General features: G+C 45.2%; 1 protein-coding gene across 1 annotated transcript in view; it reads right to left on the bottom strand.

Annotated features, from left to right (window-relative positions):
- Positions 1-13,994, bottom strand: part of SLC38A6 (solute carrier family 38 member 6) — a 77,484-nt gene that overhangs the window by 33,167 nt on the left and 30,323 nt on the right. Inside the window, exon 6 of the mRNA XM_056851207.1 lies at positions 6,284-6,362. Within this exon, the coding sequence (XP_056707185.1) occupies positions 6,284-6,362 (79 nt within the window). The remainder of the gene's footprint in view (positions 1-6,283; positions 6,363-13,994) is intronic.

The following is a 13,994-nucleotide window of genomic DNA, read 5'->3' as shown; positions in this document are numbered from 1 at the left end:
CAGATTAGTGTTTCTAGTTATCACTGTAGCCTTTTTACCAAACGGCCCTATCAAAAATAGATAAGTTGACACCTACACAGAGGCATTCTTAGCTTCAAGGAATATTAATGACCAACTGACTGGTCAACTGACCATTGCCCTAGAGGGGAGGGTCCATGGCTCAGTGGCAGAGCATCTGCTTGGCATGCAGAAGGTCCCAGGTCCAATCCCCGGCATCTCCAGTTAAAGGGACCAGGCAGGTAGGTGATGTGAAAGACCTCTGCTTGAGACCCTGGAGAGCCGCTGCTGGTCTGAGTAGACAATACTAACTTTGATGGACCGAGGGTCTGATTCAGTAGAAGGCAGCTTCATGGGTTCAGGAGAAACGCCAACCTAGCCTGCCTCAACTCTTTTTCGTTCAATAAAAAAAAAAAAAAAATCTTGCATTAAACCTAGAGTTCGAGAAGTATGTTTTATGGTACGGGTTTGAATTCATTAAAACCAGTAGACTGAAAAGCCAGCCTGAAGCTATTGCAAGAACAGGGGTAACTACAATCCGTTCCAAAACAAGAACAAGCTATTCCAATGTTAGAACATTTTTCTCAACGAGCTCAACCACAACTGGGGGGGACAGGACGACGACGTGTTGAGTCAGTCTTCAAGATGAAGTGAACACAGCTGCACAGCCAAATGGGAGGAATTATAAAACAAATAAGAAAAACTGGCAGGCTTCCCAATGACAAGTCCAATAACTACTCAGCGAAAACAAAAATATTTAGAATTTCACTAACTGCCAGGTTTCGCTTTGCGGTTTTCGGAAGTATGTTAACATGGTAATGCGACAGCAGCCGCGGAGAGGCTTCGAGCTCAGTCGCAGGCCCGATCCTCACGTTCAAAACGTTGCAGCCGTTCCTTCGGCGTTCCTCTGGTGCAAGGCGACACTTCGTGGAGACGAAAACCGATGGAAACTGGCGCTCAGCCTAATGGGGCAAATTCTGGATCTGGCCATGGATAAACACATCTAAATTGCTAACTCACCATGTGGAAATGAAGTGGTGAAGCTGCCTCGTGGAAAAAATAAGACACCCACAATGTTGCTCATGAGCAGACTCTGCAAGACCGCGACATCTATTGGGTTGCCTTTAAATGCATCGGTCAGGCCGCACCTGGAGTACTGTGCGCACTTCCGGAGGCCTCGCTTCAAAAAGGATGTGGACAGAATCGAGCGGGTGCAGAGGAGAGCGACGAGGATGATCAGGGGCCTGGAGACCAAGCCCTACGAGGAAAGGCTGAGGGGGTTGGGAATGTTCAGTCTGCAGAAGAGGAGGTTGAGGGGGGATATGATCCTTCTCTTAAAGTATTTAAACGGCAGTCACTTAGAGGAGGGTAGGGAGCTGTTCCTGTTGGCAGCAGAGGATAGGACTCGCAAGAAGGGTTTTAAATTTCAAGTGGAAATTTTTTTAGGTAAATTTTTTTTTACAGTGAGAGTTGCCCAACAGTGGAATCGGCTGCCTAGGGAGATGGTGAGTTTCCCCTCACTGGCAGTCTTCATCCAGCAGCTGGACAAGCACTTATCAGGGATGCTCTAGGCTGATCCTGCATTAAGCAGGGGGATGGACTAGATGGCTTGTATGGCCCCTTCCAACTCTGTGATTCTAATGGATTCAAAAGTCACTGTTTGAGGCTTAGAAACATCAGACCTCCAGGCAGCAAATGCAGAAAGCAATCCTAATCATGACTACTCAGGTCTACTCAGTAAACCTTACTCCCAGGAAAGTATTCTCAAGATTTCACTGTTACATCATGTTGGGTTAACTCCAGTCGAAACCTATTGATTTGAATTGGTTTAGGCTGGGGTAAATCTGCATAGGTTTGCACAGTCAGTTTTCTTATCAGGAAAAAATGGAATTTTGTCATATCAAGCTGGCAGAGGGATATAGTGGCAAAATCACTCAACGTGACCCTAAAGATCACAGTCAAATACAGTTCAGCTACACAATCAGCAAAACCGAGGACCATACAGTTCCAAATATGGATGCATGTTTGAATGTTCCCTTACATTTCCCCCCTCCCACACACACCATTATTTCTCAAAGTTTTAAAAAATGCAGAGAGATGAAACGCAACAGTTGGAATCGAGTTCAGTAGCATTTTAGAGACCAGCAAGGTTTTCGGGTTATGAGCTTTCGAGAGTCAAAGCTCCCTTTGTCAAATACGAGGAGGAGGAGGAGGAGGAGGAGGAAGAAGAATTGGTTTTTATATGCCAACTTTCTCTACCACTTAAGGAAGAATCAAACCAGCTGACAATCACCTTCCCTTCCCCCACAGCAGATACCCTGTGAGGTAGGTGGGGCTGAGAGAGCTGTGACTAGCCCAAGGTCACCCAGCTGGCTTCGTGTGGAGGAGTGGGGAAACAAACCCAGTTCACCAGATTAGCCTCCGCCGCTCATGTGGAGGAGTGAGGAATCGAACCCGGTTCTCCAGATCAGAGTCCACCACTCCAAACCACCGTTCTTAACCACTATACCATGCTGGCTCTCTATAGAGGGCTTCGTCACTCGAGAGCTTATACCCCAAAAATCTTGCTGGCCTCTAAGGAGCTACTGGACTCACATCTAGCTCTTCTAGGGCAGACAAGGCTACCATCTGAAACAAAACACAAAGTCACCCAGTACTAAAGCAACATCACAGGAGAAAATTAACAATTAAATCCTTCGTCAATAGCTTACCAACAGAGAAATTTAAACACCATCATAATGGTTTAATACAGAGCAAAACTAACAAAAATATTAAAATGGCCAATGATCACGAAGCATACCAAAAAAATGGATGCAATGTGTAAATCTAGTTTCTTCACATAATCCACAAAATCCAATTCTGACAAATGCCTCCGGTTTGTGCTTAAATAAACTCCAATTTTTGATGAGTCAGTTTCTCTTTTTTTTTTTTAAACACACAACACAACTACACCTAACCACTAAGCCTCAGAAAGGATGTAATTGGCATGTATTTTACTAACTCCTTCAGTCTTAAGAAATTTCTTGCACATGGAGAAATGCTGATCTGGAAAATAAGGGTTTCAGTTTAACCTGGCGTTGGAAGCTATGAAATTAAGACTACCATCTTTTAGCTGACTTGTAATATGTTTTAATTCTATATATTTTTTAAGTGGCAGCCATTTTACGACAAACATGTGTGTGTGTGTAAAGTGCCTTCAAGTCGCAGCCGACTTATGGCGACCCCTTTTTGGGGGTTTTCATGACAAGAGACTATCAGAGGTGGTTTGCCAGTGCTTTCCTCTGCACAGCAACCCTGGTAATCCTTGGTGGTCTCCCATCCAAATACTAACCAGGGCTGACCCTGCTTAGCATACACGTCACTAAAAAAACTCTTTGTTTTATAATGTGCAGAGAAAAGGTTTAATCAATAATTATTATGTGAAGCTAATAGTTTCAGTTCAATTAATATAAAATATATAGGTATCGTTTTATATAGTTACTATTATAGGTAGTGATTGACTATTCAATTCCTGTAATACTTAATAACAGTTATATCAGTTAGAATTTAATGATGTGTTATGTTAACAGTGTATTTTAACATTGAGGTGAAGTACAGATTATGTTTATATACTTTTAATTAAACTTATATTATATTGTATTCTATATACTGATTGTTGGAAGCCGCCCTGCGCCCAACTTGGTTGGGAAAGGGAGGGGTATAAATAAAATAAATAAGCAAATAAATAAGGAGGGGAAATTCAAGCATGAAGTCTGTCCCATTTTCACCATGAAATGATACAGCATAACCACTTGAATCTGCTAGATTTGAGTCCAGTGGTACCTTAGAGACCCACAAGATTTTCAGGGGATACGTTTTCAAGTCTCAAAGCTCCCTTCTTCACATACAACTCTCGAGAGCTTACACCCTGAAAACACCCTCTGAAACTACTTGATTTTATTCATTTTAATTTTATTTCTACCCCGCCCTTTCCCAGCCAGGGCTGAGCTCAGGTCTAGGGTTGCCAACCTCCACGTGATGGCTGGAGATCTTCCAGAGATCAGCTCACCTGGAGAAAATGGCCGTTTTGGCAATTGGAATCTACGGCATCGAAGTCCCTCCCCTCTCCGAATCCCCGCCCCCAAAATCTCAAGGTATTTCCTAACCTGGAAGTGGCAATCCTACTCAGGGCGGCTAACACCAACGTAGTTTACATTTGTTAAAACATCAACATGAAACCCGAATACATATATATAATTAGTTACCGTCAACAATATTAGCCTGAAAAACTTAATAGTTAAAGAATCCCGAGATGTGTGTCAAATTCCCTGATCCGATTAGAAACTGGTATGATGAGGGTAGAGGCAAAGGTTTGCTTATCCTCTCTTTATATATATGGTTTAGGATTGATCTTAATCCTAGGTGTCTTTTTCCACTTGTACTGAGTGACTCCTTTAGGTCAAGATGGATCATCGCTGTATAGGGGATAAACTAAATAGTTTGGGACTTGCTCCATCAGCACTTTTGCAAAGGGGTATGGACCAAGCTAGACTAGGCATAAATCAAAGAGTCAAAGATACCGAGCGTCAAACGGACCTCTTGAGATACCCTGCATATGAGGGCCTATAAACTGGCCCTACGACCTGCCATATTAGAAGGGAGATTTGAGAAGATCGCCCAGGGTGGAGAGACTTTGCCCCTGTAACACAGGGGAGCTGGAAACTATCGAGCATGTATTTTTTAGATGTTCCCTCTCTGTAAGTCAGCCCACTCCAATATTATTGACCCTTTGATTAGGGAAATGAGTGCTGGCGATGAGGGTGAATGAACCGAAAGGTTTCTGCCAGGAGATAGCTCACAAATTACCACTCAGGTCGCAAAATACTGTGCAGTAGCGATGAAGCTATGTCGCCTTAATGTACTCCCTCGATCTGTGGAAATGTCAAACTGGATGATTCCTAACTTTTTGGCCTTGGTTGTTATCATATACTTTGTATGGTCAGTTTGTTTTACCTGTTTTATCTGGCATACTGTGTGTGTAGCCATTTCTGCATGGTAATTAGCAGAGCATTCCAGGCTGAATTGCCCCGCAGATTTTTTTGAATTTTGCACACTGAACCGTCATTCCGGAAGTGACTGCGAAGCCGGCGCAGATCTGCTTCACATTACAAAAGAGCCCACTTAACTCTGCGAAGAATAACCAGAGGAAACCATGCAAAACAACAGTGGCGCATTAGCTATGCACCTGCTAATGGCTATGCAAATGAACAAAGGAGCAGGCGAGTGTGGGGTGGGTGGAATTTCTCCTTTTGCATCGGGACTGTGAATAGGCATTTTTAAAGTAGCATTTTAAAAAAGAGCTTTGAACGAGCATCAAAACTGACCATGCATAAATGGCCTGTGTTAAGTGCCGTCGCTTCCGACTATGAATCAAAGTCCTCTAAAATGTCCGATCTTTGACAGCCTTGCTCAGATCTTGCAAGCTGAGGGCCATGGCTTCCTTTATTGAGTCAATCCATCTCTTGTTAGGTCTTCCTCTTTTCCTGCTGCCCTCAACTTTCCCTAGCATGACTGTCTTTTCCAGTGACTCTTGTCTTCTCATAATGTGACCAAAATATGATAGCCTCAGTTTAGTCCTTTTAGCTTCTAGGGTCAGTTCAAGCTTCATTTGATCTGTAACCCACTGATTTGTTTTTTTGGCAGCCCACGGTATCCGTAACACTCCTCCAACACCACATTTCAAAGGAATCTACTTTCTTCCTATCAGCTTTCTTCATTGTCCAGCTTTCATACCCATACATAGTAATAGGGAATACGATGGCATGAATTAATCTAGTGTTGGTGGCCAGTGACACACCCTCACCCTTCAGAATCTTTTCTAGCTCCTTCATGGCTGCCCTTTCCAGTCTCAATCTCCTTCTGGCATACTAGCTGACCGCAAAATCTACTTATTTATTTATAAGTTAAAAAAATAGTTTTGCTGATCGAGTAAACTGGCCTGTAAGAATTCTTCATTTTGCACAAACTACTATTTTTGTCTGGGCTGCAGATGTATCTATGCTGACAGTGAGCGATGACCCTTGGATCCCTATTAATCTCTCGAGGCTCAGTCAGGAAGGCAATTGGACTCGCGAAGGCGGACTGCCCAGCACTGCATAGCGGCAGGTGCAGGCATTTTGCAAACTTCCAGGGCTGTTTCTTTTCCTTCTGGGGAAGTAGGGCTAACTCCTAAGCTGCAGAGGAAATGCCTCTGCAACATCCCCACCTACTCGCCCCGCTCCAAGAGAAGGCTGAAGTTTCTCCCTACCCGCTCTGGTCTCCAGTCAGAAGCCCGGCGATAGCACGAGGAAGTTCGGACTTGACAATGAGCAGGTAGGACGACATGGCTGTAAATAGAGAAGAAGGAGAAGAGTTGGTTTTTATAGGCTGACTTTCGCTACCTTTCAAGGAGAATCAAACCGGCTTACAATCTCCTTCCCTTCCTCTCTCAGCAACAGACACCCTGTGAGGTAGGTGGGGCTGAGAGAGTTCGGAGAGAGCTGTGACTGTCCCAGATAGCCACCCAGATAGCTTTCTGTGGAGGAGTGGGGAATTGAATCCAGTTGCCCAGCCCTTTCTGAACAGCGCCCTACTTTTACATCTCATTCTCTCTGATAGCGTTTGAGGTAGAGAAAGAGGAAGAAGAGTTGGTTTTTATATGCCGACTTTCTCTACAACTTAAGGAAGAACCAAACTGGCTTACAATTACCTTCCCTTCCCCTCCCCACAACAGATACCCTGTGAGGTAGGTGGGGCTGAGAGAGCTTGAAGAGAGCTGTGACTAGACCAAGGTCACCCAGCTGGCTTCGTGTGTAGGAGTGGGGAAACAAATCCAGTTCACCAGATTAGCCTCCGCCGCTCAAGTGGAGAAGTGGGGAATAAAACCCAGTTCTCCACATCCGAGTCCACCGCTCCAACCCACCACTCTTTACCACTACACCTTGCTGGCTCCAACGTTAATAAGAAATAACAGCACTAGCTCCAAGATTAGGAAATTGCAAAAATTGTATTCTAAACTAAGTGCAGACAACACACTACCACAAAAGTACAAATATACCAATATTCGTAGTATTCTAAGCAGTACCTTAGAGACTAACAAGATTTTCGGGGAATGAACTTTCAAGACTCAATACTCCCTTCAGATCACCGAGAGCTCGAAGAGACCAATATGAGCATGGCCTGGCTTACATACACAGGGGAATGACGGCCCCACACTCAAGTAAAAAGTGTGGCATAGCTTTCAGAGCACCCGTTCCCCCTTTCATACCCTTCCAAGAGGGGGAGGAATAGGGTTGCCAACCTCCAGGTAGTAGCTGGAGATCTCCTGCTATTACAACTGATCTCCAGCCGATAGAGATCAGTTCACCTGGAGAAAATGGCTGCTCTGATTGGTCTATGGCATTGAAGTCCCTCCCCAAATCCCGGCCTCCTCAAACTTCGTCCCAATAACCTCCCACCAGTGGTGAAGAGGGACCTGACAACCCTAGGGAGGAACCAATTCGAACAATGTAATGCATACACATTTGTCACAAATGCCTTGAGAATTCTAGCAGAGGAAGGGCTTGAAAAAAGAAAGAAGATTTTTATACCCCACTTTTCTCTACCTTTTAAGGAGAATCAAATTGCCTTCCCTCCCTCTCCCCACAGCAGATACCTTGTGAGGTAGGTGGGGCTGAGAAAGTGGCAGAGAAAGTTGGCATATAAAAACCAACTCTTCTTCTTCTGAAGGTCGGAAAATGCATACATCATCAAATCAAAGCCCCAAAGTAGTTGAGGCCGGTGACCATGAGAGAAACAGCCATGCATAAAAGGCTCATGTCAACTTTGGCCAAACAGCTATGAAGTTAAGGTGTTGCAAGAAGCATCTAGGGGAGGCTTGGATATACTTGGCAGCGGTGTCTCCGTCAGTGCCCAGAACATGCTGGTTTTGTCGAATGTTCAACCAAGAATTAGAATTGCTCAGAACATACCCACAGAATATTGTGAGTCTACATGAAGTCCAATTTTATCAGCGAAAATAAAATGAAATAAAATGCTACAACAAAGCTCAAGCTGAATAGTCCCTTAACTTGAACACGTTTGTGAGAACCACCGCTCCCTAAGACATGGTTACCACCAAAACAGTATTCTAAATTTTAGATCTGTTAAAAGTTGACTATCATTATCACTCTAGAAGTCAAACTGTATATTTCAGCAACATGTCAATAAAATTACAACTTCTCTAATGGCCTTCTCTATCTCAGGACTCGATAACGTGGAGCCTCAATTTGCCTCAGGGCCATGCGGGCGCGCGTGGGGGGGGGGGAAGATTAACCCTTCAACCTGCACTAGAAGAAGGAGAAGAGTTGGTTTTTAATACTCCGACTTTCCCACTTAAGGAAGAATCAAACCGGCTTACAATCACCTTCCCTTCCCCTCCCCACAACAGACACCATGTGAGGCAGGTGAGGCTGAGAGAGTGTGACTAGCCCAAGGTCACCCAGCTGGCTTCATGTGTAGGAGTAGGGACTAGACAATAGGTAGACAATGGATAGGTAGATAGACAGGATGGTAGGAGGAGGATCAGAGGATAGCGGATAGACGCTTTTTTCTGTTAAAAAAATGCTAGTATTCATACACAACTTTGCACCGGTTTTCACCAATTCCCCCATAAAGACTTGGGAGAGGCCCCCTCCCCCATAAGGTGCTGGCACTCCTCCCATGTGCGTGTATTTACAAATCAGGACTGACTCAGTTCCTCATGATACACCATCCATTTCTCTTTACATCTTCAAGTAAAACGATGACATGCACTCCTATGGGGAAAGACTCAAATGCTACAGGGACCATTTTGTGGTGGAGACAAAAACCTGCCCCCGACCCTGGGTGAGGTGGTCTGTACCGACAGGGGCTTTGTGAGAAAAAGTCCTTGAAACACAGGTCCTAGCCATCAACCTTCTAACGCACTTTTGGGTCTTGTTCTGTTCTACTGCAAACATTCTGTAGGTTCTTTCATGCAGCCTGCACCATTTTGAGAGCCAGCGTGGCGCAGTGGTTAAGAGCGGCGGACGCTAATCTAGAGGACCGGGTTCAATACCCCACTTTTCCACATGAAGCCCCCTGGGTGACCTTGGGCCAGTCGCCGTTCTCTCTGAACTCTCTCAGCCCACACGGAGGCAGGCAATGGCAAACCATCTCCAAACGTCTCTTGCCTTGAAAACCCCAAGGGGTTGCCATGACTCAGCTGTGACTTGACGGCACACACACACAATTTAAGAAAGATGTAGATGAGCTGGAACGTGTTCAGAGGAGGGCAACAAAGATGGTGAGGGGTCTGGAGACCAAGTCCTATGAGGAAAGGTTGGAGGAGCTGGGTATGTTTAGCCTGAAGAGGAGACGACTGAGGGGGGATATGATAACTATCTTCAAGTACTTGAAGGGCTGTCATATAGAGGAGGGTGCCAAGTTGTTTTCTGTTGCCTCAAAAGGCCGGACCAGAACCAATGGGCTGAAATTAAATCAAAGGGTTTCTGTCTAGACATTAGGAAGAATTTTCTAATAACTAGAGCAGTTTCTCAGTAGAACAGGCTTCCTTGGGAGGTGGTGAGCTCTCCTTCCCTGGAGGTTTTTAAGCAGAGGCTAGATGGCCATCTGTCAGCAATGCTGATTCTATGACCTTAAGCAGATGATGAGAGGGAGGGCACCTTGGCCATCTTCTGGGCGTGGAGTAGGGGTTACTGGGGTGTGGGGGGGAGGTGGTTGTGAATTTCCTGCATTGTGCAGGGGGTTGGACTAGATGACCCTGGTGGTCCCAACACTATGATTCTATACACAGGACCATTTTGGTGTGCTGTATTTCTTGCTCTCTTGATTCATATTTTAATTTTGCAAGACGCTGCAAAGGCAGAATAAATATAGTCTGGGGGGGAAAACAGTCAAATAGCCCCCGGGTTCACCGTAACACGGCACCCCACATGATTTCTGCAAGCTGATTACTATTACCAAGGACAAGCAAAAGGTCAGAAAGGTAACCACAAAAACGTTGCAGCCCTGAAACAGTTAAGATTACCATTTTTTGAAGAGAAGGAATGCGGCCCCCATAAAGAAAAGTGAATTGCATTAATCTAGAGTGGCATGTACCTACAGCAAGGTTAAATTAAAAACAGTTGTGGGGTCACGAAAAAAGGAAACATTCACTTCTTTGTATTGAGACGCTCAAGAGTTTTCCAATTGCAACAGGCCTTCCTCGTTGACTACGGCTTGGGGGAGACATTTTATTTGGTGTCTCCAATTTTATTCCTTTTTCTTTAAAAAGGAAATTTGATGGAGTGTTATAGGAGCATGCAATCTGAAAACCACCTGAAAGACTACGGGACAGTAATAAAGAGAGCCTACATTTTTTTCTGAGGGTGACCTAAAGATGCCAAGACATGTTACTTGCAGGAAAGAGATTTTTTTTTTAAGGCAAACCTTGTAGCAAAGGGACTGACATTTTTCTCTGCATCACAATTGGACATTAATCTCTTATTTCTGTCAAGCAGTTACATTTTGTAAATCCGGACTTGAGTATGAGACGTTTATCTCCTTCACAATGTTTTAAAAACTCACATCGGTTTAGGTGGGGGGGGGGTGAAGGAGGGAAAAAACCTTCAACTAATTTCTAGATCAGATTTCCTGCTAATATACAATCTGTCACTCTTTCCTCTCCATTTATGTTTGCCTCCGGCTAATAATTTGATCATTTTTTTTAATCCTTTGTTGTGTGATGGACTCTTTTGTCTCCTGGGTGAAGAGAACCGCCGCTTTGAAAGATGCAAGCTAAAAAGGGATCCTCTGTTACTTTTGGACTCCTCTCAATACACTAAAAAAGGGGGGAGAAAGAAGCATTACTTTAATCCCCTTTCTTTCTCGCATGTCGCTCCTTTCCTTTCTCTAGGCAATGAAGCCAATGGACGTCAAATTCTCTGAATATATTTATACCCCAAGCTTACATAAGATAAAGATCTCTCTTTTGGCAGCTCATGAGAAAACAGGTCCTATTCAGGCGGGCTGTGCTTGATCCAAAGTTTAAAAGGTTAAGCTTGGGTGGGGGGCAGACTTTTTGCACCGAAGGGGGACGGGCATGTGAAAAGCCTCCGCAAAATTACAGCAGCAGAAGAGGAACCACTGTGCGGCCATGTGAAATGTATGTGTTACCGGTAAGTGCTGTCGGGTCGCTTCCGACTCATGGCGACCCTATCAATCAATGTCCTCCAAAACGTCATATCTTTAACAGCCTTGCTCAGGTCTTGCTTCCTTTATTGAGTCAATCCATCTCGTGTTGGGTCTTCCTCTTTTCCTGCTGCCTTCAACTTTTCCAAGCATGATCGTCTTTTCCAGTGTCTTCTCATCATGTGACCAAAGTACGACAGCCTCAGTTGAGTCATTTTAGCTTCTAGGGTCAGTTCAGGATTGATTTGATCTAGAACCCAATGATTTGTTTTCTTTTGGCAGACCATGGCATCTGTAACACTCTCCTCCAACACCGCATTTCAAAGGAATCTACTTTCTTCCTATCAGCTTTCTTCATTGTCCAGCTTTCACACCCATACATGTGAAACAGCACAAGAAAAACCAAGGAAGACGTTACAATTTATTTTCACTGATGATTACGCTCACACACACACACACGTGAATCTCGACTGACATCAGGCGCAAAGCCCGCGGTTGTGATGCTGTCATGTTAGCCAGGGTTCTACCGTCTAGAAAATCATGTACCGCCAAGTATTTCATATGCCGGTTGGCCGGGCACCCCTGTCCAAGCGTACCATAGCAAACCCACCGGCATTTCCAGATAACTTAATTAGTGACAAAGGAATTACTAAGAGTAGCAATTAGCTCCAGCTTAGAGACACTTAGATTGATTTATGGCCCATCTCTTCCGCAGGGGCTCACGAACAGCAATTTTGCACGAGGAAGAGTTGCTGGCATCCGACCGGCTGCTGCTGGAGATGGAAAGCTGAACTAGAAGTATTCCCGTATGGCTGCTCCTGCACATGTACTGAATCAGCCCCTTGGTCCATCAAAGTCAGTATTGTCTACTCATACCAGCAACGGCTCTCCAGGGTCTCAGGCAGAGGTCTTTCACATCACCTACTTTAACTGGAGATGCTTGGGATTGAACCTGGGACCTTCTGCTTGCCAAGCAGAGGCTCTACCACTGAGCCACAGCCCCTCCCAAGACTGAAGGCCCGGAATGTCACATGAACACCTGAAGCTGCCTTATACTGAATCAGACCCTTGGTCCATCAAAGTCAGTACTGTCTACTCAGACTGGCAGTGGCTCTCCAGGGTCTCAGGCAGAGGTCTTTCACATCACCTACTTGCCTAGTCCCTTTAACTGGAGATGCCAGGGATCGAACCTGGGACCTTCTGCATGCCAAACAGAGGCTCAACAAACTGAGCCACAGCCCCTCCCCTAGGTAGCGTTAAGCTTCACAGCAAATCCGGCTCCCCTACTCTTTAGAGATTCGTGGCATTCCTCGCTAGATTGCCAGGCACGGAGGGACATTCAGTGCTTATACTCTGTGTGTGTGTGTTAAGTGCCGTCAAGTCGCCTCCGACTCATGGCAACCCTATGAATCAAAGTCCTCCAAAACGTCCTGTCTTTGACAGCCTTGCTCAGATCTTGCAAACTGAGGGCTGTGGCTTCCTTTATTGAGTCAATCCATCTCTCGTTGGGTCTTCCTCTTTTCCTGCTGCCTTCAACTTTTCCTAGCATGATTGTCTTTTTCAGTGACTCATGTCTTCTCATGTGACCAAAATACAATAACCTCAGTTTAGTCGTTTGAGCTTCTAGGGTCAGTTCAGGCTTGGTTTGATCTAGAACCCATTGTTTTTTGGGGGGTTTTTTTGGCAGTCCGCGGTATCCGTAACACTCTCCTGCAACACAATACTCTGCATTAGGTATCAAGTCTCTGTGCTGTTGGAAGATGCACTTTCTTTTCTTTGAGCTTTTCTAACCATTGTCACAAGTGGGCTGGTTTCGACTACTCAGCAGAGCATGCTACCCCATGTTCAGAGACCATCTGCGTCATCACTTCCCATGCTGCAGGGCGATTGCTGAAAATCCCTCTGGTTGAAATTATTCCTGGATCTGGCTCATTTCCCCCCATTTAGAATTTCCCCCAGTCTCTCTTGTAAGCAACCTTGAAACACAGCAGGCATTTTTCCAAGCAAGCAAAATTCTACAGAACAACAGAACTCATCCAGCGTGCTGGGGCCAGCATGGTGTAGTGGTTAAGAGTGGTGGACTCTCATCTGGAGAACCGGGTTTGATTCCCCACTCCTCCACATGAGCGGCGGAGGCTAATCTGGTGAACTGGATTTGTTTCCTCACTCCTACACATGAAGCCAGCTGGGTGACCTTGGGCTAGTCACACTCTCTCAGCCCCATCTACCTCACAGTGTGCCTGTTGTGGGGAGGGGAAGGTGATTGTAAGCCAGTTTGATTCTTCCTTAAGTGGTAGAGGAAGTCGGCATATAAAAACCAACTCTTCTTCTTCTTTTTCTTCTTCTTCTTTGTCCCCATCCCACCCCCATCTGCAAATTCCAAAACTGGGAAAATCTAATGCGAGGATGGCCATCCTTTGCTCCTGGCAATCTGGAACGCATTCATCGGCCGCTGAGTGCCTAGGAGCCAACCAATCTCCCCGTCCAATGTGGTAGCAATTAGACTTGTCAATCTCATTTCCAAACCGGGCTCAACGCCAGGGATATTCTGCCTTCCCATTTACTGCTTAAGAATACGAATGCCGCCAGCAAGGAAGAAATTAAGCCTTCCCGTGCAGCTCCCATCAAGTATAGTCCAGATCTTAGCAAAGCGCACCAAATTCTTAATCTCAGCAAAAGTTCAGAGAACCCTCCCACGGTTTGCTCACATGGCGATCGGTTTATTGCAGGCAAGATTTATTTCCATTAAGGCAGCGACATTCACTCATTGGCTCTTTGAGAGGCCATCT

This window comes from Euleptes europaea, chromosome 6 (genome assembly GCF_029931775.1).
Source record: "Euleptes europaea isolate rEulEur1 chromosome 6, rEulEur1.hap1, whole genome shotgun sequence".
Lineage (NCBI taxonomy): Eukaryota > Metazoa > Chordata > Lepidosauria > Squamata > Sphaerodactylidae > Euleptes > Euleptes europaea.
This window is presented reverse-complemented; position numbering and strand designations above follow the sequence as displayed.